A 25304-nucleotide genomic window follows, 5' to 3' on the forward strand; every position below is an offset into this window, starting at 1 on the left:
CCATGATGTAGGGTGTGTCATGATTTCTTTCAAGTTACTGCATAGGGGGACATGTTCTCTCTTGTCTCCACTGCCCTGGATGTAGGACACCTGATCTGTTTTTGATCTGGTTTTGAACTCAAACAAGATATTTGTCCTGATCCTGGCACAACTCTGTCCAAATTAAACTGGACTCTGTTACCTTTGAAACTTTGCATTTATACTGAGATTTAGGTCTTTCAGGGGGGGTGCCTCCATCATCTCAAAACCAATCACAGTACATATGTTCAACCAAGGGCTGTGGGATGGATAAAAGTGGTACCCAATAGAAGATGGGCAGGTCTGTTAGCCATCATACAAAGCAATAAAGACTACATACCTTTATTGCTTTACTTTGGCCGTGATTAGCACCCAACCTTGGGAAGTGTTGGCAGTGTTACCAATGGTCAATAACAGGCAGCACAATGGGCTCAAGGTATTATAAGGGCAACAACAACTTAATGAGCAGCAACAAAGCAGTAAACATTTTGTTGATTGTTTTATTTAATCCTTATATTTGATGTAGGTACATTATAATCCCAACTTCAGAGTGCAGCCTATGGAGGCATGGGATGTTATGCATCTACAGAAGTTTATAGCTGATCATGGTAGCATACACCTTTAGTCCCAACTCTTGGGAAACAGAAGCAGGTGGATCTCTGTGAGTTCAAGGCCAGCCTTATCTACATACCTAGTTTCAAGACAGCCAGGGCTACATACCCTGACTCCAAAAAAAAAAAAAAAAAAAAAAAAAAGCATGTAATCCTTACCTAGCTAGTATTTTAAGAAGTGTATGCAAAGCAAACAACAGGAATGTGAAGCAGAACAGGTGTTGAGTTAAAGTCAGCTGCCACTGTGAGACTAAATAGTACTGTTCCTACTTTCTCTTCCCACTGGTATTTTACAAAACTTCCATAATCCCCGAATCCTCTCTGTCCGTGCTTACTGACCCGGAAAGAGTGTAATGTGTAGCAAATACTTCTCTGAGGCCTTCAAACCAGTTGTACAATTGTGGTTTTACAAGTTGAGTAATTTAACACTGCTCTTGACAGCAAGCTTACTTAGATAATTTGCATATACAGTTACCAACAGCTTCAGCCAAAACCCATGTAAAACCAGAAGGGTTTCGGGAGGCAAGCGACTGACTTAAAATTATATTTGGAGCACCAGTGAAAGCAATCATCTTCCTGAATGTTGTTATCATCTTTTCTTGCTTTCCTACCCAAAAGACCCTTCTGTGCTCTCTTCCTGTACTGCTCCTGTAACTTTATTGATTTGTTTTAGAGGGGAAGATGTGGCCGTGTTGTATAACAGTTTCCTCTGAGATTAAAACATTCTATCCTGCAGGACGATCCTTAAGCAGGAAGGTGAACAAGGCAAAATAACTTCAGGAAGTCCCTGAAACTGACCAGATTCACTAGGCCCCTCCCTGCCAGAGTGGTCAATAAAAACTCAAAGTTCCCTTAAGACCCAGCAGAGTCAAGCTGTAATGAAGATTCATAGACCTGATCAGGTGCCTGGAAGAAATAGAAAGCAGACAAGTTTCCTGGAAGCGGTTTAGACAAACTGAGACCTCTCGAAAGAGCACTCCGGTCTACTGGGCTGTCTCCAAGCTATGCAGTGTGCTCCAGGTTCCCAGCTTTTGTGAGCTGTCACCCATGCTGGGGTGGCTTGGTGATCTTTTAGTCATTTCTGCCCCAGTAAGTGACCCCCTCACCCATATTGCTGAGTAGCCCCAGTACAACTTATTCTGGTGGTATCTATACTTTGGTCTGTCATGGGTTCCCTAAATGGAGTGAGAAGATTTATATGTTTCATCTACCTAGGGAAAGTGTTGTCACACAACAAGTAGAAAGTGTCCCTTTACCTGGCAAGAATGTCTTGCATGTAATTGGGAAAGACATTCGTCCCTTTGAAGCTGGATGAGTTATACTTGAGGTTTTAAATGGTACCCAGTGTTAGGAAGAACAATAATGGCTTTTTATATGAGTTTATAAGACTGTCACCAAAGGCTATAGAGAAGGTAGATCGACAGCAGAAATTTAATCCCCATAGTTCTGGAGCCAGAAGTCAAGATCAAAGTCTTTCCAGGGCTAGCTTCTGAGGCTGATGCTGCAGTCATGCTTGGTCTTCCCATGGCCTTTCTTCTGTGCCCTTGTCTCTTCATGGTCTCTGGTAATACTGGATTAGGGGGCCACCCACTTGACCTTAGGTCCACACACAGAACCTCACTGTAACTTAATTACATCTGATACAATCCCTCCCTAGACACGAGGGTCATGGTCTGAGAAATTGGGGGCTGGTTCTTGAATCTATGAGTTGGGGCACATACAGTTATAACTCGGCACAAACACTTTCTACCTGCAGTACGCAGCTATTAATGAAAATAAGGGAATGTTTGGGAAATGTCATGAGCACAGTTATATCTTACACAAGAGGGGTGCTGTTGGTTGTTAAATTAGGTCTGTCTTCAATCATACTCCAGAATTAATTGCATGTATACACTGTGGTGGTCCTAGGGGAGTGGAATCCCCCTGAATGCCTTAAATCTCTGTAGAAGGCAGGACTTCAAAGGTAACAGAGTCCAGTCTTATTTGTATAAGTTGTGTAAGGATTGGACTGAGTATCTTATTCCCCAAATCTCAGCAGCCCAGGTGTTTAGTAACAGGGAAGTGGCAGAAGTTTCGGCAAACAAGTGTATCCAGTAGATTCCTCTGCCATAAAAAAGGATTAAGCGGTTTAAAATAATTTGTGAATTGAACTTATCTATAAAGAAAGATAAAAGTGTCGTGCATTTAGAGAGAAAGGTAGAAAGAGAAGGAAATGACATATTGAAGGCAATACCTACCAACAAGCAGTTGAAAAGTTAAAACGCTCTCTGGGTATAGTGTTGCACTGCTCTGATCCCAGCATTTGGGAGGCCAAACTGGGGCTAGACTGAATGTGAGCTCCAAGTTTATCACATAGTGAAACCCAGTCACAAGAAAGCAAACTAATAATTAAGATTTTAATGTCTTTAACTTAACAAAGAAATATTTTTTAAAGTCACCAAAAAAGCAATCTGATAATGAATTACAGGAAATGTAAAATGGGCTTTTTTAGTTTGAGGGGGGGGGAGAAGGAAGTATCTGTATACTTTAAAAAAATATGTCAAAAATATTATGAAAACACTAGGCTTCAACTTTAGCTTATCCCACTCTGTAGAAAAAAGAAAAGAAAAAAAAAACAAAAAACAAACAAACAAACAAACAAAAACACGTTATGAAGCCTCCGTGTGTTGGTCATTTTATAACGCACCGAGGAATGGAGAAGGATGGAGACGGAGAAGAGGGAAAAGAGCAAAATTGAATTGCTCTAACACAGGAACCCGAGATGTGAATCAAAGACGAAGCACTTCCCTAGCACAAGCAAAGCCTAGGATTTGATCCCCAATATCACAAAATAAAGAGCTTGAAAATTGGTTCAACTATGACCAAACATAGTAGCACATGCCTTTAATACCCAAATTCTGGAGGCAGAGGCAGGTGATCTCTGAATACAAGTCAACACAATCTACATAGTAAGTTCTAGGCCGTCAGAATAGAAATAAAAATCAGTCCAACCTTGACAATTCTAGGACCAGCCTAACCAAGAGAAATCAGGTCAGCCTTCCCAACTTGTGAGTGCTTTGATATAATCAAGACATGCGCAGAAACCCATAGAAAGTTCTCACTTTCCGGAAGAGCCTGCTACTGCTTGTGTGCTACACAGACAAGGCAAACAAACAAAGCAAAAACACAAGCAAACAGCAACAAATGGCTCAAGACTGCTAAGCTCTGTTAGTTTAGGCCTCCTTCCGCAGCCCTTTTATCGGCTGTCCGGTAGGACGGCCCCACCCTTACCCTACGTAGGAGCAGCTGGTTGGAGGATGCGGAGAAGGGCACGCAGCGCAGCCAATTCAGAGAGCGCCCCTTGCCCTGCCCCTCCCCTGATCTTCGGGCCATGCTGCCGGAGACAGGCGTCCGGGCGTCTGCTGCTGAACTGGACGTCGGCACCTAGAGCATGTCCTTGCCCGAGAATCCGTACCCCACGGCTGGGGAGCAGCCGGGAGCTGGGCTGCACTTGCGGGCGACCGGAGGCGCGCTGCTGCTTTGCGGGCTGACGGTACTGCTGGGCTGGGTCTGGCTGCGGCGGCAGCGCGCATGCGGCATCCCTCCGGGGCCCGCACCCCGGCCACTCGTGGGAAACATCGGGCACTTGCTGGTGCCCCGCTTCCTGCGGCTGCAGTTCTGGCTGGGCGCGGGCGGCCAGAAGGACACGGACACCGTGGCCACGCACGTGCGCCTGGCCAAGCTGGCCGGCGTCTATGGCAACATCTTCAGCTTATTCATCGGCCACCGCCTGGTGGTGGTCCTCAGCGATTTCCACAGCGTGCGCGAGGCGCTAGTGCAGCAGGCTGAAGTGTTCAGTGACCGTCCGCGGATGCCACTCATCTCCATCATGACCAAGGAGAAGGGTGAGCACGCCGCGGGCGCCCGACCCTGGGGGGGCAGGTGACCACCTGGTCCTGCCCATCTGTGCCCTGCGCCGTGGTGTGTGTGTGTGTGTGTGTGTGTGTGTGTGTGTGTGTGTGTGACTCAAAGGAAAGAAGGGTTAGGGGGTCACCCTCCTGCGAGCCATCCCTTTTCTGTCCCACACGAGGCCTCCGCACTCACAGGTCTGTGACCCCAGCATTTCTAACTTTGGCCGTGTTAGAAAAGGTCAATGAAAATTCATTCCACCCAGTGAAGGGACTCTAGCCAGCTCAAGTGTGGCAAACATGGTTCTGGCAAGCCTTGCCCTTTTCCCCATTACCCCTGCCTTCCTAAAAATTAATAGATTACATCCCTAAAACTAACCCCCAAGGTCCATCCCCTTATTTGGCCACATCCTCCTCCTGACGCTGACTACCAAGGTCCAACTATCAAAGGACTGAAGTTCAACAATCAAAAGTCCCCTTCGGCCAGCTTCAGTAATATACACAACCAAAACTAACCAACTCATCCTGTCACTGGGTCCCTCATTTTACCTTCATAAACTGCCATTTGCCTATGGCCGCGTCTGCCCCTTCTCTATCCAGAGACTCCTCGGTCACCACTCCCCCTCAAATCCCTTCCCCACTCTTGCCCCTTTTCTCTCTCCCTTGTTCCCTCCCCCTTCTCCCTCTTACTCTGTCTCTTGTCTGTCTTTGTCTCTTATTCCCTGCCCTGTGTTCCCCTGGGGCAAATAAATCTCCTTTGTGCTGAGAACTTGGTCTTGGGGTATCTCTAACTGACTTCAAGGCTCCTCCACCCAGTGACTTGCAATTGTAAAAGTATAAGAAAGTCTAGAAGCCAGCCGGACAGTGGTGGTGCATACCTTTAATCCCAGCACTTGGGAGGCAGAGGCAGGCAGATCTCAAGGCTAGCCTGGTCTACAAAGCAAGTTCCAGGACAGCCAAGACAGTTACATGGAGAAACCTTGTCTCAAAAAAAATAAATAAATAAATAAAAAAAATAAAATAAACAAAACAAAACAAAAATCCAAAAGCCAAGCTAGGAGCCCTTTGAACTGAATTCATAGCCTCTCTAAAGAACATGGCTACTGTCTATCCATTTCTTAAGGATTTGCCTGAAATTAAGTTTAAAAGAATATTGGGGGAGGGGCAGAGGATATTTCAAGATTATGCCCCATGGTTTCTACTCTGTTCCCATACCATACTCCATGTGTGTCTCCCTCTGCAGACACTGAGGTGTTGATCCTGACTCCAGCCATCTCCTAGTCCTGTATTCTGTCTTTAGACACTGAAGTATAAGACTGAAGCCATCACTTTGCTTCATGATGGGTGGCATATATGTTTCCATTCAGGAAGGTGGCTCCTGACTTCACACTTGGACGTCTCCTGCCTCACCCTGATTACTAACTTTCCTGTGGGAAGTCCCCCTGCAGGACCTTAGAGAGGCTCTGGAATCGGAGGCACCTGTAATCCAAGGAGACGGAATGAGAGTATTAGGCTAAAACAGGCGGGATTTGGATGCTATATAAAGTGTAGTTAGTTTTTGTTCCTAAGACCCCTCCAGCCTCTGCAGGAGACAGAAAATGAATTCACTGGGTTACACTGCTCCTTATTGGCCTCTTGGCTAGAGATGGGTTCAAGACAGAGACATGTGACAGCCACTGTGCAAGACATTTAAGATGGACATATGACAGCTCCTGTGCAAGATGTTTCTAGATTAAGATGAGTCTTCGGAAGTTTACTCTGGGTGAAATTTAGGCCAAGAACACCCAACTAATCTGGCCACTTGTGAAAGAAGACAAGGAAATGTATATTGGCTGAGACCTCCAATGTTCTCTATACCCCTCATCCAATTCAAGTGGCAGCTCCCTGACTTTATAGCTATAGGCCACAGTAAACAGAACCAGTGCTCAGAACTGGGTTCCGCATGCTGAGACAGGAGAATCTCTTTGACTTTCTGGCTACTGTTGGCGGTCTTTGAACTACCAGTTCTCAAATGACATGGAGACTTATTATTTATGAAAGCTTGGCCTTAGCTTAATCTTGTTCCCAACTAGCTCTTAAAACTTAAATTAACCCTTTTATATTAATGTATGTTCTGCCACGAGACTCCTTACCTCTCCATACTATATATCCAACTCCTTCTGCTTCTCTCTGGTGAATTCCTTGCACCTCAGAGTTCTTATTTCTCTCCAGAAGTCCTGCCTTTTCTCTCCTGTCTAGCTATTGACCCTTCGCCTCTTTATTAAATCAGTCAGACAGTGTGTTCACTGTCAGTTCACACAGTGTGTTCAAATGTCCCACAACAGGCTACCAGCCTAGTGGTGAGCTCCAGATGCAGTAAGAGATAGTCAGTGGACTAAGGAAGAGAATGGCATCTCTCAGTATCTCTGTCTGCCTACCTTTCCCAGAATTCTCCTTGCCACCTAGTCCCACTTACCTTCCTGCTTCTATTGGCCAAACGGTGTTTTAGTCATCAACCAATAAGAGAAACCAGTATACAGAAGGACATCCACCAACTTACGCTTATCAAAAAAAAAAAAAAAAATCACATGAGAGAGGTTAACTATGTGTTTAAAATATATAGGAACAGAATAGCCCCCAGCCCCCTCCCCAGTTGTTGGTGGCACACTCCTTTAATCCCAGTACTTGGGAGGCAGAGGCAGGCAGATCTCTGAGTTTGAAGCCAGCCTGGTCGACAGAGCGAGTTCCAGGACAGGACAGATTCCAAAACAATAACAGAGAAAACATGTCTCAAAACAAACAAACAAACAAAAACAAGAGAGAGAGAAAGAGGAAAAAAAGAAAGAAAAAAGCCACACAGTAGTTCAGTAGTTGTGAATGGTGAAATAAGAAACCCATCAGTGACCCACACAGAAAGGCAAGTGAAAATGAAAATCACATGAGATGCACTTCAGCCCTCTAGTGGAAAATTAAAAAATTACAAGTATCAAGTGATGCAGCTGCTTAAACAAATGATATTCATATTCTTGTAGATGTACTTCTGCTCCATTCTAAACCTACTTAGAACAGTAATTTGACAATGTATATTCATGCGGAGATACCCGCATTTTATGGCTCATAGTGATGTCTGTAAAATTTGGAGGAGGTCCATATTCAACCATGCATTTATCTGCATAGATGTTTATACTGAAATGCTGCTCTTTCCTATTGCTGGGGATTGAAACTAGGGCTTTCTTTGTACATGGTAGTTACACCCTGTACTACTGAGCTGAAGCCCCACTCTTGAAAGACACTTTATAAAGGCACAGTATAAAAGAACTCAGCACGAGAACGTCTGAATCTACTGTTGTGACATACAGAGATATTTAAGCTCACAATAATTTTTAGGTACCAAAACTCATTGCTTTTCACGTCTAGAAGTTACAATAAGTAACGGCTTTATAGTAAGTGATCCCAATTTAGACTCAGCATTTATTGGGAACAAATGTCTTTGTAATGAAACACGAGCCTGACCGGTTGCCTTTATCTGCATATGAATTTTGGCTGAGAGCCTTGAAAATACCGAATATACCTCATGGCATGTCCTGCTTGCTGTCCCCAAGCCTTTCTCTCACCTTCCTCTCCGTCCTTCACAGGAATTGTGTTTGCACACTATGGTGCGATCTGGAAACAACAGAGGAAGTTCTCCCATTCCACGCTTCGTCACTTCGGTCTGGGAAAGCTTAGCCTGGAACCCAAGATTATCGAGGAGTTCCAGTATGTGAAAGAGGAAATGCAAAAACACGGAGACGCCCCCTTCAGCCCTTTCCCCATCATCAGCAACGCCGTCTCCAACATTATCTGTTCCCTGTGCTTCGGCCAACGCTTCGATTACACGAACAAGGAATTTAAAAAGGTGCTGGACTTCATGTCTCGAGGGTTAGAAATCTGCTTGCACAGCCAGCTCTTCCTGATCAACATATGCTCCTGGTTTTACTACCTTCCCTTTGGGCCGTGCAAGGAGCTGAGGCAGATTGAAAGGGACATAACCTGCTTCCTCAAAAACATCATCAAAGAGCATCAGGAGTCTCTGGACGCCAGCAGCCCTCAGGACTTCATAGACATGTACCTTCTGCACGTGGCGGAGGAGAGGAGCAGCAGCAGCAGCGGCTCCAGCTTCAGCGAGGACTACCTGTTCTACATCATCGGGGACCTGTTCATTGCCGGCACTGACACCACCACCAACTCTTTGCTTTGGTGCCTGCTGTACATGTCCCTGAACCCTGACGTGCAAAGTAATTGGTAGATTTGTTCTTTCCCCAGGCTAAAGGCAGGCTATTCAAACCAGGTAGCAGCCTCTGTCTCTGATCTGCTGGCTCCGGGCACGCATGTTCCCAGGCCGGAAAACAAAATAAACACTTGCATTGTATAGGGAGCTTCGGATATGAACGGTGAAGCCTCTAGATGGACTAGCGCCATGGCTTGCTCACCCCCGCTTCAGTCCCGGTCCCTGTGGAATCTGTGAAAGGGAAGGGCCATTAGGAAGTGAGATGGTACAGGGCCAAGTAAGTCACGGTGTACAACTGAACCTTTCCGTCTTATTCTGAAAATGGAGAACACAAGCCCCCCCCCCCCAAAGCCGGTGAAAGTCGTAGCCGCTACCACCACGTCAGCCCAGGGACAGGCAGCAAGAGGCAGTGACGGTAAATACGGAATGAGTAGGGGAGCATGGTAGACCGGTTTCTACTTCAGCTGTAACTAGTCACGACAAACCTTAAACACACCCGGATTTGTTCTAAGAGTTTGTGTCAGAAGTGTGGCGTGTGCTTCCCTGGGCTATAGACGAGGGTGTTGGCCAGGCTGTACTGCTCTCTGGAGGCCTCAGAGGAAAATCCGTGTCCTTTCTATTCCCAGCTTGTTTGACTTCTTGTGGTCCTCTTCTCCGTCTTCAGAGTCTGCGAAGCCGCAGCGCTCTGACCTGGCTTCTGTCTTCACATCTCCTTCTGACTTAAATTAGGCTGGGGAAGGTTATCTGATTTTAAAACCCGTGCTGCTTAGTAACGGGTTCGTGCTCTGAGAATATGACATTAGGTGATTTCATCACTACGCTTAAAACTAAGGTAACCATAGTGTTGCTAGGCAATATAACCTTATAGGGCGCTTAAAACTAAGGTAACCATAGTGTTGCTAGGCAATATAACCTTATAGGGCCACGCTTGTCTGAATGCTCTGTGATGAAATAAAGTGTTATCCCATAGCATATACCTGTACTAACGGGACACACCGACTAGCTCAGGATGTGTCCCCCATGTTTATGTCTTTAACTTAGTAGGGACAAGCGCAGTTCCTTCTGCTATGTGCTCAGTGGGATGTGATTTGAAGGTATCCCCCGGAAGGTTCGTTTGCTAGAAGTTTAGACCTTGGTGGTGTCGTTGAGGATGTGGGGGACCTTGAGATACCGGAAGCAAAGAAATTAGTCACAGGAGCTTGAGAAAGCTTATTCTGGAGACCAAGATTTTTAAGAGTTCAACTATATGGAGGAAAAAATAGAAGAGCATGGCAGAATGCCTTTCCTGTGCCCTCTCTCACATCTCCCGAGAGCTTCCCGTGGTCCTCACAGGACCCTCGTTAGTTCCCATGAGACTGGGTTATTACAAAAGGAGCAGCCTCGGCCCGAGTCCCTCTGGATTCCTATTTGCCATGTGACCTGTCCCTCTCACCGTGCTGTGCTTTGATTTAACCAGAGGGGCTGCTGCTGTTCTTAGACCCGGGTCTTCCAGAACTGGGAGCTCAGTGCTTCTTTATGAAGCACTGAGCTTCAAGTTTTCCGTTACAGAGACCGAAAACAGAAAAACAGACCAAGACCCCATGGAAGGTGTCCCATCTGCAAGGCACCACGGGATGGGGTTGCAAACTCTTGCCGTAGTCTGTCGTCGTGGCTGCCTATTTTAACTAGGAACAGATTATCACCAAACTTAGTTGCCTGAAACAATTGCTTCATTATTACCTAAAGTTTTTGAGTCTCAAGAACCTGGGTTGGTGAGGAGCACACACGCGAACCTATGCTAGCTAGCTTTTCAATACTGCAGTGAAGCGGGATTGCTAATCAGCTGATGAGGGGCAAGTATTTGGGCTCATGGTTTCTGAGGACTCAGTCTATGGCCAGGCTCTGTTGCCATGGGGCCAGTGGTAAGGCAGTGCATTGTGGAGGGCAGTTTCCTCTGGGCAGATGCAGAAGACGATTCCCTGGGTTGCACCATTCTCTTCAAGGGCATACCCCCTGGACCTAAATCCTCCCACAAGGCCCTCCCTCATAGTGACACCACTGGGGGGGGGCGTTTTGAAGGATGTCCTCAAGTGTAGCAACCCCACGGGTAGGGTTCCTGGGGTGTTCGGGATTTCCACATGATGCTGCAGCTGAGAGTCACATGAGAGTTGAATGCTAGGCGCACCTGCATGCTGTCTCTCTTGCCCGGTCTGTTCTGCAGAGCCCCAGCTCAACCGCTTAAGTCTCCCCCAACCCTGAATGAGGCCACCGTTGGCCACTGGCCCCTCAGTGGGTAAAGTTTGCATAGCAGTGCTGACTCGGCTCTCCCAGCTTATCCGTGCTTTTCTTTCTTTTCTTTTCTTTTTTCCCTTTTGCATAGAAAAGGTTCATGAAGAAATTGAAAGGGTCATTGGTTGTGACCGGGTTCCTTCCCTCAAGGACAAGGCCCAGATGCCATACACAGAAGCCACCATCATGGAGGTGCAGAGACTATCCATGGCAGTACCACTTGCCATTCCTCATATGACTTCGGAGAAAACAGGCAAGTCCGGAGCCGGCTTTCCCTGCTCACCCCTGAGGGCACACAGTGTGGGGGAGGGGTGTGGTCACTGAAGAACCAGCTCTGTGTCCCAGGCTGAAAGGTCCTGGGATTGTTTCCGCCCTTAACTGGACATCATCGGTACAGCCACAGTAGCCGTTACCAGGAGCCCTCTGGCCTCTGGCGCACCTACACTTAACACCAGCAAAATATGGTGTCGTCCTCCAAGTCAGCTATTGGGGCAGAAGAAATTCTGGAGTTGACAGTGGCCCCTCCAGTCTTCCCCAGATTAGCCCACTTTGGTTTTTAAAATTCTGCAACCAAAGTGTAATTATTTAAAAATTGTTCCTGCCTGACTCTAGGGTCACGAACTTTAACCTATCACCATCCTCTTTATAATGAAGTGTGCTACACAACTGGAATCCCAGGGAGGCTGAAGCAGTAGAATTGTGACCTCGGGGATAACTGGTTCAGAGAGTCGGAGAGGGGTTGATGGGGAGGACAGAATGTAAGGCTTCTTGAGATAGTCCAGAATGCAAATTAGACCCACTGTAGTTAGCGCCCAGCACCTGTGGGGTAGTGGCCATCCCGCAGCTGCCACCAGTGAGAGCTGAGTTCCCTGCAGGTCCCTTTTCTTAGTGTGCCCTCCCCATCACATTGCTGAGTGGACAGGAAAGCCTGTAAGCTGTTCCATCCTGTGCTGGGTAGTTTTATGTCACCTTGACACCGGCTGATGTCATCTGAGAGGAGGGAACCTCAGTTGAGATTGGGTTGTCGGCAAGCCTATAGGGCAGTGCTTCTCCACCTTCCTAAAGCTGTGACCCTTTATTACAGTTCCTCATGTGGCGACCTCAGCCATAAAATTGTATGTGTTGCTACGTCATAACTAATTTTGCTACTGTTAAAAGTCGTAACGTAAATGTCTGACGTTTCTGATGGTCTGAGGCAACCCCTGTGAAAGGGTTGTTCAACCCCCAAAGGGGTCTCCACCCACAGGTCGAGAACTGCTGCTGTAGGGCATTTTCTTAGTTAGTGATGGATGGGGTAAGGTCCGGTCTACTGTGAGTGGAGCCATCCCTCAGCCAGTGGTCCTGGGTTCTATAAGAAAGTAGGCTGAGCAAGCCATGTGAAGCGAGCCAGTAAGCAACTCCTTGCACGGCCTCTGCATCAGCTCCTACCTCCACGACCTACCCTGTTTAAGTTCCTGTCCTGACTTCCTTCAGTGGTGGACATTGAATTGAAAGCATAGCCAAGTGATGGCCTTTAATCCCAGCACTTGGGAGGCAGGTGGATCTCTGTGAGTCTGAGGCCATCCTGGTTTACAAAGCCAGTTCCAAGACAGGTTCCGAAGCTGTGGAGAAACCCTGTTTCAAGAAACAAAAACAAAACAAAAAGGAAATGAAAGAGTAAGACAAATAAACCCTTTCCTCCCCAAGTTGCTTTGGTTATGCTATTTCATTACAGTAATAATAACCCTAATGAAGACACATTCTGTATAATTTTTAAAAGTATATAAATCTTGGGGGGAAGTTTACCCAGAATGTCCTATTTCTGTTTTAGTGTTTTCTTGATTGTAAGTTTTTATGGCCTGACTTGACTCATAGGGTCTGACTCGATCTAACACCTAGCCCCAGCACTCCCATCTCAGAATGGGTCTGGGGGGAGAGAGAAAGTGCTGGTTGATAGGATCTTACCCCTCCCCTCAAGAACCTCAGAATTTGGTCTCCACCAGTTACAGTGTTAATTAGGTAAATAATTTCACTCTTGAAACAGTGATGTTTGAAGAAAACTAATAGTGAAACCGTGGTACTGACTTTCTCTTTTGCTGTCTACAGTCCTGCAAGGGTACACAATTCCTAAGGGCACCGTGGTCATTGCCAACTTGTGGTCCATACACAGGGACCCCGCCATTTGGGAGAAGCCAGATGACTTCTGTCCTGATCGGTTTCTGGATGACCAGGGACAACTTTTGAAAAGAGAAACTTTTATTCCTTTTGGGATAGGTCAGTTAAACCTTGGTTTAACTTTGTTTTTTAACTTCATTGTTGTGTGTGCGTGCCCATGTGAGCATGCGTGCATGCATGCGTGAGTACACGTGTATGTTTGAGGTGTGTATATGTAAGTGTAGGTATAGTGATCAGCAGGGTTCTCACCTACTGAGTTGCCTTGCCGACCCAACTTTTTATCTTCTTCAAAATAAAATAAAGTAAGTGGGGCTGTGGATAGCAATGACTCAGTAGCGGAGTGTTCTGCTTACCTTGCATGGTTGAGCCCCTCTGTTCATCCCCAGGAGAGATAGAAGAAAGGAGGGAGTTGGACTTAATCTTTATGACGAGAAATCTTCCTTCCCTGGTTGCTTAGGCTCGATGGGGCCTGAGAAGCAGGGGAGGTTAATGAACTATTGGAGTTAAGCACAACTTTCTTAAAATTACATTTTATGTAATTACTTTGTTGTGTATGTGTTTGTGGTAGGGAGGGAGACAGATGCCCCAAGACACACGAGAGGACACACTTGAAACAGTTGGCTCTGTCCCATAATGTGGGCACCAGGGATTTAGTTTGGGTTGTCGGTCTTGGGTGTCAGCAAGTGCCTTACCTGTCACAGGCCTACTAGGCTGGTGTGGGGGCTTCACTACCTTCAGGGTCTTTCTTAAGGTTCCTGGATTGAGGCACACAAAGTCCTTTCTGTGGGAATGGAATGTTCTAGAAAGTTTGACCTGACTCTTCCCAAGTCCTCCAGGTGACTGGGAAGGCGAGATAAGCAGGGTGGCTGTTGCTCGGGATCCATGACTAGGAGCACAGTAAAGAACTGGCTGTGTGGACAGATAACCTGGAGACTGTGGCTCACGTTATGATTTTACTTTAAAACTTCCCACAGACTCAAGTTAGACACTTGCTACAAAAGAACACAATCATAATCGTCCCTTCTTCCCTGATCTCCCTTTTAGGGAAGCGGGTGTGTATGGGAGAGCAGCTGGCAAAGATGGAATTATTCCTGATGTTTGTGAGCCTGATGCAGAGCTTCACCTTCGCTTTGCCTGAGGGTTCCGAGAAGCCCATCATGACTGGAAGATTTGGTCTCACGTTAGCCCCACATCCGTTTAATGTAACTGTCTCAAAGAGATGAAGATGCCGCTGGGGGGGGGGGGAGACAACAGCCAAATATGTGTCCTGGACAGTCTTCCATGCTGTTGAGCATGGGCCCAGCAACTCAGCACAGACAAGAGACCTGGAAGAAAGGGCTGCCACACCATGGATGCCTCCTGCCCACCAGGAAGCATGGATGCTGGGTTTCGTTGTGCAGATTCCATCGGGAGCAGACCTTGTCTCTCATCCTCTGTTGATGCATGGTAAAATGGGGGTAATGAGATTTCTCGTGGCCTCTGCTATCAGCAGATGCTGGGTAACTCAGGAGTAGACCTGCTCTCAGCCATTTCAGGGCCCCTGACAGCATGGCAGTGTGTTCAGCGTGGACACTTGCTCAGAAAGGGTTGCAGGCCTCCATTATATTGAAAGAGAAATTGTTTCTTTTTAAGTTTTTTTTTTTTTCTTTTTGCATAGGTTATGTGTCAGTTTCTTTGGCCTTGTCTTACGAGTATCTTTTGTGTTTAGGTCTGGGTTCTTTACTTTCTATAGAGCTAGGATGAAATGTCCCCATTTCCTGTATGTTGAGGAAAAAGAGAAGCATTCTCCTGAGGTGGCTGTCTACCTGTGTGTCTGCTGCCTGCCACCACATGCCCATCGAGCCTGGTGCACAGCCCAGGTCCCCTCCACCCAGCTGTGTGCAGAGGCGCAGCTCTGTCGTGACTTGGGTTCTGGATGCCATCCCAAGAAACCTAATAACGGAATTAGTCAAAACGGGATTTGTCATCAAAGGGTTCCAACCCGTCTTTTCCGGCTGTGTCATCAGCCGTAGTCTGACTGACTTGATTTTCTCTAAGACAAGGAGCCATTTCTTGATCAGGCGGCCTCTAGAGGCCCTTCCAGGGGCCGCATGGGAGTGTGGGAAAGAATTGAGCATAATGGAGGAGTACTGTGGGCCTTCTGCTCCTAGAGCTGAGGGTGAGCAGTGGCAAAGCATCCTTCCCAGTCAGCAGTGGGAGCTCAGTGTGCCCGAGGCTGGCCCTTCCCTTTCTCGGGTCTCCACAGTCCTGTGGAAGGAGCCGTGGTGACACTGAGCCTTTCTTAGAGTGGCCCCATATGGATGCTTTCTTTGTGTGTATATGTAATCCTCACACTAAGGGCGCTGAGGCTTTGCAGTGCCAAGGCCTACAATTACAAAATGCTGTCGCTGGGTCTGCGAGACACTTGGCCTGTGACCGGAAAGCACTTTCTGAGCCTTCTCAGTATTGGCCCACAGGGACCTGTACCTGTGTTCTCAGTTACCTGTGGCCGTCTTCAGCCCCGTGGACTCCTTGGGGCCAGGCTCCACACTGCTGCCTCCTCCTCACCATGCCTTATTGTTAGATGCCCAGGCCACTTGGGAGTGAGCTGGGGAAGGTGCTTCAGGGGAGAGCCCACCTATGTGTTTATTGCTGTCACTTTTAAGATCGTTTTAAAACAGTATAATTTGTCCTACCTGTTTAAGACAGTGTTTGAAAATGTACTAGACTTTTTAAAAATAAAGTAACTATGTTAAACAAATTTAGAATTGATGCCTTAGCTGCTAAAACATGATACAGAATGAAAGCTTCCAGCATCTTCCCACAGACTTTTTGCCCAGGTACTCAGGCAGACTCCCAAGTGCTTACCGAGGTAGAAATAACAGCTGCTGAATAAAAGTCTAATAACTAAAAAGGAAAATGTAGACTATTGTAAAACCACAAATTGATTAATTTTTGATGCTATGTTCTTTATATTACCCACCATACTGTTCTTCTTTTCATAAATTATAAGCACTTTCAAAAAAGATGCACAAAATACAGGCTGGTCTTAGGTACCCTGGAGATTGTTTCATACCAGCATCCTGAAGGTAGAGGGAATGAGTGAGGCTGTATACACTGTGGATGAGTATGCCATCCCTTAAGCAGTGGATGAGTATGCCATCCCTTAAGCAGGATAGTTCGTCCTGATCCGAGATTTTAAACCTCGACATTTGCAAGCCCCTTTCTTACTCCTCGACTCACATGTGGATTTCTGGACCTCTCAACCACAGACTTCACATCGTATTTGAAAAAGACTGTGCCTTCTACGCATTGACATCAGAATCCCGCGTATATGCAGCAGTTTAATGCCATGCCTCAAGATGTAGCACTTTGAAAATCCCTTTACACGCTTGCCATAGATGGTTCTTTCCGAACCTACTGATATTTTATGAATTTGCACTTCTTGCTTCATCTGAAATGTGAAGATTACTTTAGGTAGTTGTTTTGAGTCTAACAAAGTCTAACTCTCATCTTTAATGATGTTCTTAGCATTCTTATTGAACTTTGAATTTTAATAAAGGGATTGTGTCTGGTTTGTGTTTGCCTGTTTTTAGTTGCTTGCCAATTTTTGTTGTTTTTACCAAATTTTACTCAAAAAGAAAGAGGAAACAGACCTCCAGAGAGAGAGAGACCCACAATGTAGTACAGGCCTGGCCTTTAGACAGGAGGGTAACTTTTTAAAATATCCGCTCAGAGGACCTAGTACAGAGAGATGTCCAGACAAGCCATGTTTTCTAATTTACTTGATGTGTGTGAATGTTTTGCCTGATGTACATCTGTGCACTGATGTATGCTCAGCAGATGCCAGAAGATGTCATCCCGTGACCAGAGTTACAGATAGTTGTGAGCTGCCACGTGGGTGCTGGGAACTGAACCTGAGTCCCTTGTAAGAGCAGCGAGTGCTTTCAACTGCTGAGCCCAGTTATCTTATATCTCACACCAGACCCCTGCACAGGTAAGAGAAGGTTGTGTCTTGTGTAAACCTGTTATGGCAAATCACTGAGTGCCTACCTCTAGAGGTTAGCCAGGGATATCACCAAGATTGGTATGTCTGTTGACTAAGATAAATGGTGTGTGAGCATCTACAGTGTGGCCTGGTACATTCTCTGACATACACCTGTCTATTTGAAGACTAGAGCCAGAAAAATGGATGTCAGTTGCCTTCTACCTTCTTGCTGAAATGCCATTAACCAAGGAAGGTGAAGCTCATGTCAGAGGGAGAGACTAAAAATGAAACCCTGTGTGTAGAGCCCACGGGTGGTTTGAAAGGAGATGTCCCCAAAGGGAGCGGCACTATTAGGAGGTGTGGCCTTGTTGAAGGAGGTGTGGCCTTGTTGAAGGAGGTGTGGCCTTATTGGAGGAGGTGTGGCCTTGTTGAAGGAGGTGTGGCCTTGTTGGAGGAGGTGTGGCCTTGTTGAAGGAGGTGTGGCCTTATTGGAGGAGGTGTGGCCTTGTTGAAGGAGGTGTGGCCTTATTGGAGGAAGTGTGTCACTGTGGGGGCAGCCTTGAGGTCTCCTATGCTTAAGTCACACCCTGTCAAGACCACTTCCTGCTGCCTACTGGTCATGTTGTGGGACTCTGAGCTCCTCCAGCACCGTGTCTGCCTACACACCACCATGTTGTACTATGAGGATAATGGACTGAACCTCTGAACTGTAAGTCAGCCCCAGTTAAAGGTTTTTTCCTTTTTAAGAGTTACTGTGGTCATGTTGTCTCTTCACAGCAATAGAAATCCTAACTGAGACAAGCCAAGAGGAAGTTTGTTCCAGAACATTGTCCCTCTCCTACAATCCCATCTCCCTCTCTTTGAAGAATATATATATGTATGTGTGTGTGTGTGTGTGTGTGTGTGTGTGTGTGTGTGTATACATACATACATATAGCCACCCCTCTGGGGTCTTTTGTACCATACTTCCAATGATGCCCCTTTCTGGTCCTTCCTAGATCAGATAAAGGAGCTTTAAGTATCCGAAGCATCTTTGCCAGTGGATGATGAGCTAGCTCTGACAGCTTTTCCGAGCTTGAAGACCAGCTCCACAGAAGACTCATCCCACATTCCCATTAAACTGAATTCCCAAGAACGCCTGTGGTAGTTTGGATGAGTTGGCTCCAATAAGCGCATAGGGACTATTAGGACCATTAGGAGGTGTGGCCTTGTTCAGTGGGTGTGGTCTTCTTGGAGGAAGTGTGTCACAGTGGGGGTGGGCTTTGAGGTCTTTCTCAAGCTTCACTCAGTGTGATAGACTGTCAACTTCCAGTTGCCTGTGAGATGTAACACTCAGATTCCTCTGCCCGTATGCCGCATCCCTTTCAGGACTGTCCAGGTGTTTGATGCCAGTGCTTGCAATGAGCCTGTATTTGTTCATCATAATTCTCACTCATTTCCCAGTGCTTTGGTTTCGCTGAAGCTTGGTTTGCTGGCTTTCCCGCTGCAGAAGCAGAGTCCAGTGAAATAAAACTTCTGATTCTCAAGGAGGCGGGCATGCCTCTCAGAGCACTGGGATTAATGTCCTGACACTCAGAGACAGAGGATTATGTTACAAGAGGAAGTCTTTTCTCTAAGAAAACATTTGCATTTATTCACATATAACCGATAAAAATGTTTTAAAAATTGCTATCAGTGTTTTTCTAAATAGATGTGTAGTTACACTACATTCAAATACTTACTTGAATACCCATAAGCTGGTCTATATACTGTCATCTGTTCTCAGTAGTTAGAGAAGCCTCACTTAGCAGCTCATGAGGGTGAAAGACCCACAGAGCGCCTAGACCCTCACGCCCCAACTCAGGAAAGGTACCCCCCCCAAATCACTCACTAGGAGCAGTCTTGATGCAAAAGCACGACGTCTTTTATATTCCAGTGCACTGGGGTCTGCAGCCATACTCCACGTGGGGTAGAGGACTGGGAACCCTGGGTACAGGATTGAGACAGCTTTTATAGGGTTACAACAAAGCCCGCACATAAAAACCAATCATCTCATAGCATCCAGTGCGGACCAATCAATTTGAACTATCCAAGCCCAGGAAGTCTGCTTTTTCCCCGGGCTTCTGGTTGGGCTGACAAGGCTCATTTCCTGTGTTCACTCACTCACAGGTGCTGTTGTAAACAGCCCTGTCCTAAACAGTCAAGAATGTGACCTTTTGCCTACTCACTGCTAGGGGACAGGGTCTGGGGAGAGTTAGGCTAAATTTTTCCATCCTTACAATGGCCAAAGCAGAGACTCAATTCGTTAAAGGCCTGAGGAGAAGGGACTCGTGAGTACTCAGCCCTAAATGGGACACATGTATCACCCACTCTAAGAGCCCGGGGACATTGCAGAAGACAAACTAGAAACCCTGAAAGAGGTGGATGATGGGGAGGAGCGTTTTTGGATATGACATGGCCATGGCAGTCAGGGGCATACAATAGCTATGACTACACTCAAGCCTTGAGACAAAAGTTGGGGATGGGATGAGCAGGAAAGATTTAATAGCAGAGGGACTAGTTGTGAAGAAGGGGATCAACAGGTTTGGGAGAAGGAGAAAGGTGACGGGGAGAGGGATGTGATCACAATACATTATACACAAGTAATAAAAGACAGTTCCCCAGAAGCATCAGCTGGAGAATTCTACACAGCACAATGCCTGTGGTTCACACTTGACAGGATCGATACTCACCTAGGAGACAACTGTCCGGGCATGTCTGTGAGGGAAGCTCTAGGCTGGGCTAACTGCAGTTGGAAAGACCCACTTTAACCCTAGGAGGAAAAGGGTGAGTCCCCAGGAAACCTAAGAGGGAAGACCCTGACAGCAGCATCCCGACGCGTCAGGAGGAAGAGCGGCTGGGAATAGATTCACAGTAGAGCGGCCCAAAAGGAACCAGGACAGCATGGGGGCAGTGATGGAGAGAGCCGAAGTCAGCGCGCCGCTACCCTGGGGAGGTGCAGCCATGGCGCTGTTACAACTTCCAGTTCATGTGGCTGGCTGTGTTTTCTTCTTAGTCTTTTCTGTGCCCCGTGCTCTCAAGTTTTCCCTCATAAGCATGTCTTAGGATAAGTGAGTGGTGGCCAGCAGGTTGTGACCTGAAAACAGCGCGAGTACAATTTGTGATAACAAAGAGCCTGTTTGGTTCCCAGTACTTCAATAACCGTCTATAAAGTCAAAGCCTTAATTGTTCTTAAGGGATCATACTGAACGTTTTCACTAAACGGGCTAAAGTGAGCTGGGGTGAAGCTCAGTGGGCAGGCTGCTTGCCTGGCATGTACAAAGCCCTGGCTGAGCTCGATGCCGGGCACACAGATCAACCAGGCACAGTATGCGTACCTGTAATCACAGCAGAATTAGGAACTCAACAGCATCCTTGCCTACATACAGAGTTCGAGACCAGCCTGGGCTACAAGGTCTGAAATGATAGGCTAGGATTCTTTAATTTCAGAATTTTAGAACCAAAGGAAATTTAAAGCTGACCTATTTTTGTTTCCTGGTTCTTTAAGAAGTAGAGAGATCACAAGCAAAGTGAGAGCCTAAACGCCCTGGGATCCAGAGCAGAAACCTACATGTCTGACCCTGACCCTTGCTCTAGTTGCACCAAATAATTAAGACTCCAAGTGAGCAAGCTTAGCAGAAGCAACAAAAGAACATTACTACTCCCTGTGAGTAAGAAAGGAGGCACGGAGCTGGAGAAGAGGCTCCATGGTTTGACACCTTTTCAGAGGACAGAGGTTCAGTGCCCAGCACCCACTCCACAGCACAACCATCCATGACTCTTATTTCCAGGGAACCCACCCACTGCCCTCTTCTGACCTCTGAGGCCACCGGACACACCTGCACGTACATACAAACAGACGAACGCTCATACATATACAATAAGTGAAACTAAAAGAAAGAAAAATGGCTCAGGAATACTGCAGAAGAGAGGGTGGAGGGAATACAGGCGCCTGAAGGCAGGAAGAAGGGCTGTGAGCGGACACACCCATTGGGGTCGTGGACTGGGAGCAGGTGTGGTCACTCGCACTAGGCCGGCTAGCACTACCCTGTCAACAATCAGGCACAGGCACGGATAGCAGAAGGGCCACTGACAGATTCTGGGAGACGGGAGCCTTTGTTTACACATGTGCACCCAGTGCTGATCCCAACAGGCTCCCGTAGGCTGGCTCAGAACCCCTGAGAGAAAGATTTGTAAGAAAATAGGGTAGCCGGGTAGAGGGTGTGGGGGGCGGGAAGGTGAGAGTAATCGGTTTGCTTTTTATACGGTTGTGGAAGAAAATTCTGTCAAACGAGACCACCTGAGTTTGGTCCCTGGGACTCAACATGGTGAAAGGAGAGCTAACTTCCACAATTGTCCCGTGACTCCCACATTCCACTGGCCAAGGTGACACACATGTGCCCGTACCCATACCCACATAAAGCACGTGCACGGGAGCCTCCTACTCAAATAAACAACTCCCCCACACTGTCCACACCCCCCACCCCTAAGGAAGTCTAAGGAAAGTTCCTTCCCCTCGTGAGAGAAGTGTGTTGAAGAAGCTCTTGGCTGCCCTCTTGTGAACAAAAATTCTCCCCATTAAAAAGCTAAAGACAAGATGGTGGATAAGTTAGTCGTTGATCTCATTATCAGGGAAAGGCATTTATGGTAGCCTTTCCACTGTTGCTCAAATTCTTAGTTGGAGTCTTGGAGCCCTCATTTAGTACCTGTTGGAAGCAGAAACAAACACCCACAACTAAACACTGAGCTGAACTAGAATCCAGATGCAGAGAGGGAGGACAAGACCAGGTTGCAGAAACACATAGAGACAGAGGACCTGAACAAGGAGGAGCTAATGGCCCCCAGACTAATAGCTGGGAATCCAGCACGGGACTGACTCAAACCCCCTGAACATGAGTGTCAGCTAGAAGGACTGAGCAGTCTAAGGGACCTCAGACAGTGGAATCAGGATGTATCCCTGGAGCACAAAAGGACCTTGTGGGCACATCCCCCATGGAGGGTTACTCCCTTAACCTAGAGGCAGGAAGGCCTAGTCCCTACTTCAAATGACCTGACAAATTTAGATGACCCCTCCTGGATGACATCACCCTACATGTGGAGTGGGGGTGGGGTGGGAGGGGAGGGTGGGAGGGGTGCATGTGAGGGGGGAGAGAGGAAAAGAGGGAGGGAAGGAAGAAGGAAGGGAAGAAGGAAGGGAGGGAGGGTGCTCTACCTCTCAGACTCCTACGGGACATCTGGGCTGTACCCGCGGACTGAGACTCTCTTATTCCTACTACTATAACCACCTCTCTGCAGAATCTTCTGCACTGATGTCTTCAGGGACGCAGAGGGAGGGAGGAAGGCTAATCTCCTTGCAGTGGTGCACTAAGCCTGCAGCTGTCTTCCTGTGTAACTTCATCTCCTACATACCACAGGCTAGGGTTCAACTAGATCAAATTCCCAACTCTAAAAGGATGATAGAGCCACATCGAGCATTTGATAGAGATTTGGATGCTGATGGTTCTCACTTAAGAGCAGTGAAACCTGAATTTCACTGGGATCAGGCCTGAGTGGCAATCTGTGTGTTTAGCGAAGGCACAGTCAAAAATCAAAATATCCACACACACCAAATCATGTTAGGTACCCAAACTCAAGATACAGCTGTGTGAGCAGGACAGTGTGCAGTTAGCTCAGAGGAAAAACTAATTCGTAGACCTAGCGCCTAAGGACTCTAGATGTGTGACAAAAGGATGGCCCTGATGATCTTTGTAGCAGCCCCCCCCCCAACCTCCATGCTGGTCAGTATGAACCGGTGTAAACACTAGGTTGCTGTGGAAATTACAGTGTCAAACTTTTGAAGGTAGGTCATAAAAACACCACGACTTCTTCCAACAAGGTAAGCTAGCGGGCATGCTGTAAGAGCCAGACAAAAAGCAACACCTGACCCCAAATTCACTAAAAAATAAAAGAGAATCTATAAAGGACATTACTGATTTAATTAAATAATTTGCAAAGCACAGAATAGATTAGAAAGAAAAGAATCAAGTTTGAATTTGTAGAAGTTGGTAAGTAAACATCATCACGTGTGTTACCCACCCTCAAATAGTTCAGAAAGTATATGACCACATACAGGTAATAGGAGAAAGATGGCAAGTAGATGATTATGGTGGCACATAGCTGTATTCCCAGTGCTTGGGAGGCTGAAGCAGGAGGGTTGCAACTTCCAGGCTGACCTGACCCACGGTGAGACCCTTACTCAACACACAAAACAACACAGTAAATGCTTAATAACAGAATAATAGTGCATCTGAATTAGAGGTATGTGTCTGTGCATGCAAACCTGTGTGTGCATCACCACATCTGGCTCTGATCTGTTCTTTAATTTCTTTTCACATGTTGGAAGCTTATCTGGATCTTTCCCTGAGGCCACTACCCCCTTTATTTCATTTCTTAACCTGCTTATGTCCTTGAACACTGCTGGGTACCCTTTTCTACACAATCTGTACGTTTTATGTTTTTCCTTGCTTAGCTTGCTCCTTTTCATTATAAATCTGTATGAAAATGATCACTAACAATCGCACGACAGACTCTATACTAGGCTGTTTGGAGATTTCCTCTGCCAGTGGAATTAATTCAAACTCTTTAGCCTCAAGCAGACTGTTCAGACAAGGGCAAAAGCAGCCATAATCATCACCAAAATATCACATAACATTCCTCTCCTCTGAAACATCTTGAGCCAGGCCCCCACAGTTCAAATCACCCTCAGCACTGCTGTCTCTCGTGCTCCTACTTAAAGTCCATTAAGCAGCAATTAAAACATTCCACGGCTTTCCTAACCCAAAGTTCCAATTCCTCCAAGTAAGCTCAGTCAGGAACACCCCAGTCCCTGTACCAATTTCTGTCTTAGGGTTCCTATTGCTGTGAAGAGACACTGTGACCACAGCAACTCTTATAAAGGAAAACATTTCATTGAGTGATGGGAGATGTCATCCTGTAAATATGTTTCTCTTATTGGTTAATGAATAAAGCACTGTTGGCCAATAGGAAAGCAAGATAGGCGGAACTAGGAGACAAGGAGAGAGGAAGGAGTAGGGAGGAGTCAACATGGAGAGACTGGAGAGAACAGACACCAGCCCCACTGTCAGGTAAGATGAGACCACATAGAAATACTTAGATTAATAGAAATGGGTTAATATTTAAGACAGAGCTAGCAGATAAGAAACTAGTACCTGGCCAACAGCATTATATCAAATACAGGGTGTCTATGTATTAATTGGGGCTGACACCGCGGTGGGACCAGGTGGGCTTGCAGAAAACCTACTCCTTACAATTGAGGGAGCAGCTTGCAGTTTTAGAGGTTCAGTCCTTTATCATCATGGTGGGACATGGTAGCATGCAGGCAGACATGGTGCTGGGCAGGTAGCTGAGAGTTCTACATCATATAGGCAACAGGAAGCAAACTGTATCACTGGGCATGGCTTGAGTATATATAAGATCTCAAAGCCCACCTCTACAGTAGCACACTTCCTCCAACAAAGTTAAACCTCCTCCCACAGGGCCATACCACCTAGTAGTACCACTCCCTTTGGGGGCCACTTTCTTCCAAACTGCCAGCCAAAACATGTGGTAATATATTATTTATGATTTATTAAAGCTTGACTGAGGATTCAAAAAGCAAAGCCAGCCACAAGCTTAGAGGTCAGGCAGTGATGGCACACACCTTTAATCCTAGGATTCAGTAGACAGGCAGATGAATCTCTCTTGAGTTCAAGGCCACCCTGACCTACACAAGAGTGAAGAATAACAATTCATGCCTTTAATTCCAGCACTAGGGAGGTGGAGACAGGAGGGTATTGCTGGGCAGAGAAAGGAATGTAAGGAGGAGGAGGAGACAGGGACTGAGAGCTTTTGCCTCTGAGGATTCATGGGTACAGGACTGCCATTTCAGCTGGGTAGAGGTGAGATCTACTGGCTTGGCTGCTTTGCTTCTCAGATCTTCAGCTTGAAGCTTGAATCCCAATATTGGTCTATGGGTTTTTTATTTTTCATGCTGCAACAACATGTAAAATGCTTTTCACATATATGGTGTTCTCACATGTATCATGTTCTCCACATGTATAATGAATCCCACACATTTGATGATCTCCACATGTATA

At 46.6% G+C, this 25304-nt stretch overlaps 1 protein-coding gene across 1 annotated transcript; it reads left to right on the forward strand.

Moving 5' to 3' along the window:
* The first annotated feature begins 4059 nt into the window (after positions 1-4059).
* LOC127223029 (cytochrome P450 2U1) lies at positions 4060-14423 on the forward strand. Its single transcript, XM_051185502.1, has 5 exons — positions 4060-4513; positions 8131-8769; positions 11122-11283; positions 13116-13283; positions 14229-14423. Exons 1-5 carry the CDS (start codon positions 4060-4062, stop codon positions 14405-14407), a joined length of 1602 nt encoding a protein of 533 aa, XP_051041459.1. The 3' UTR covers positions 14408-14423.
* The last annotated feature ends 10881 nt before the right edge of the window (positions 14424-25304 follow it).

This window comes from Phodopus roborovskii, unplaced genomic scaffold (assembly GCF_943737965.1).
Source record: "Phodopus roborovskii unplaced genomic scaffold, PHOROB, whole genome shotgun sequence".
Taxonomy (NCBI): Eukaryota; Metazoa; Chordata; class Mammalia; order Rodentia; family Cricetidae; genus Phodopus; species Phodopus roborovskii.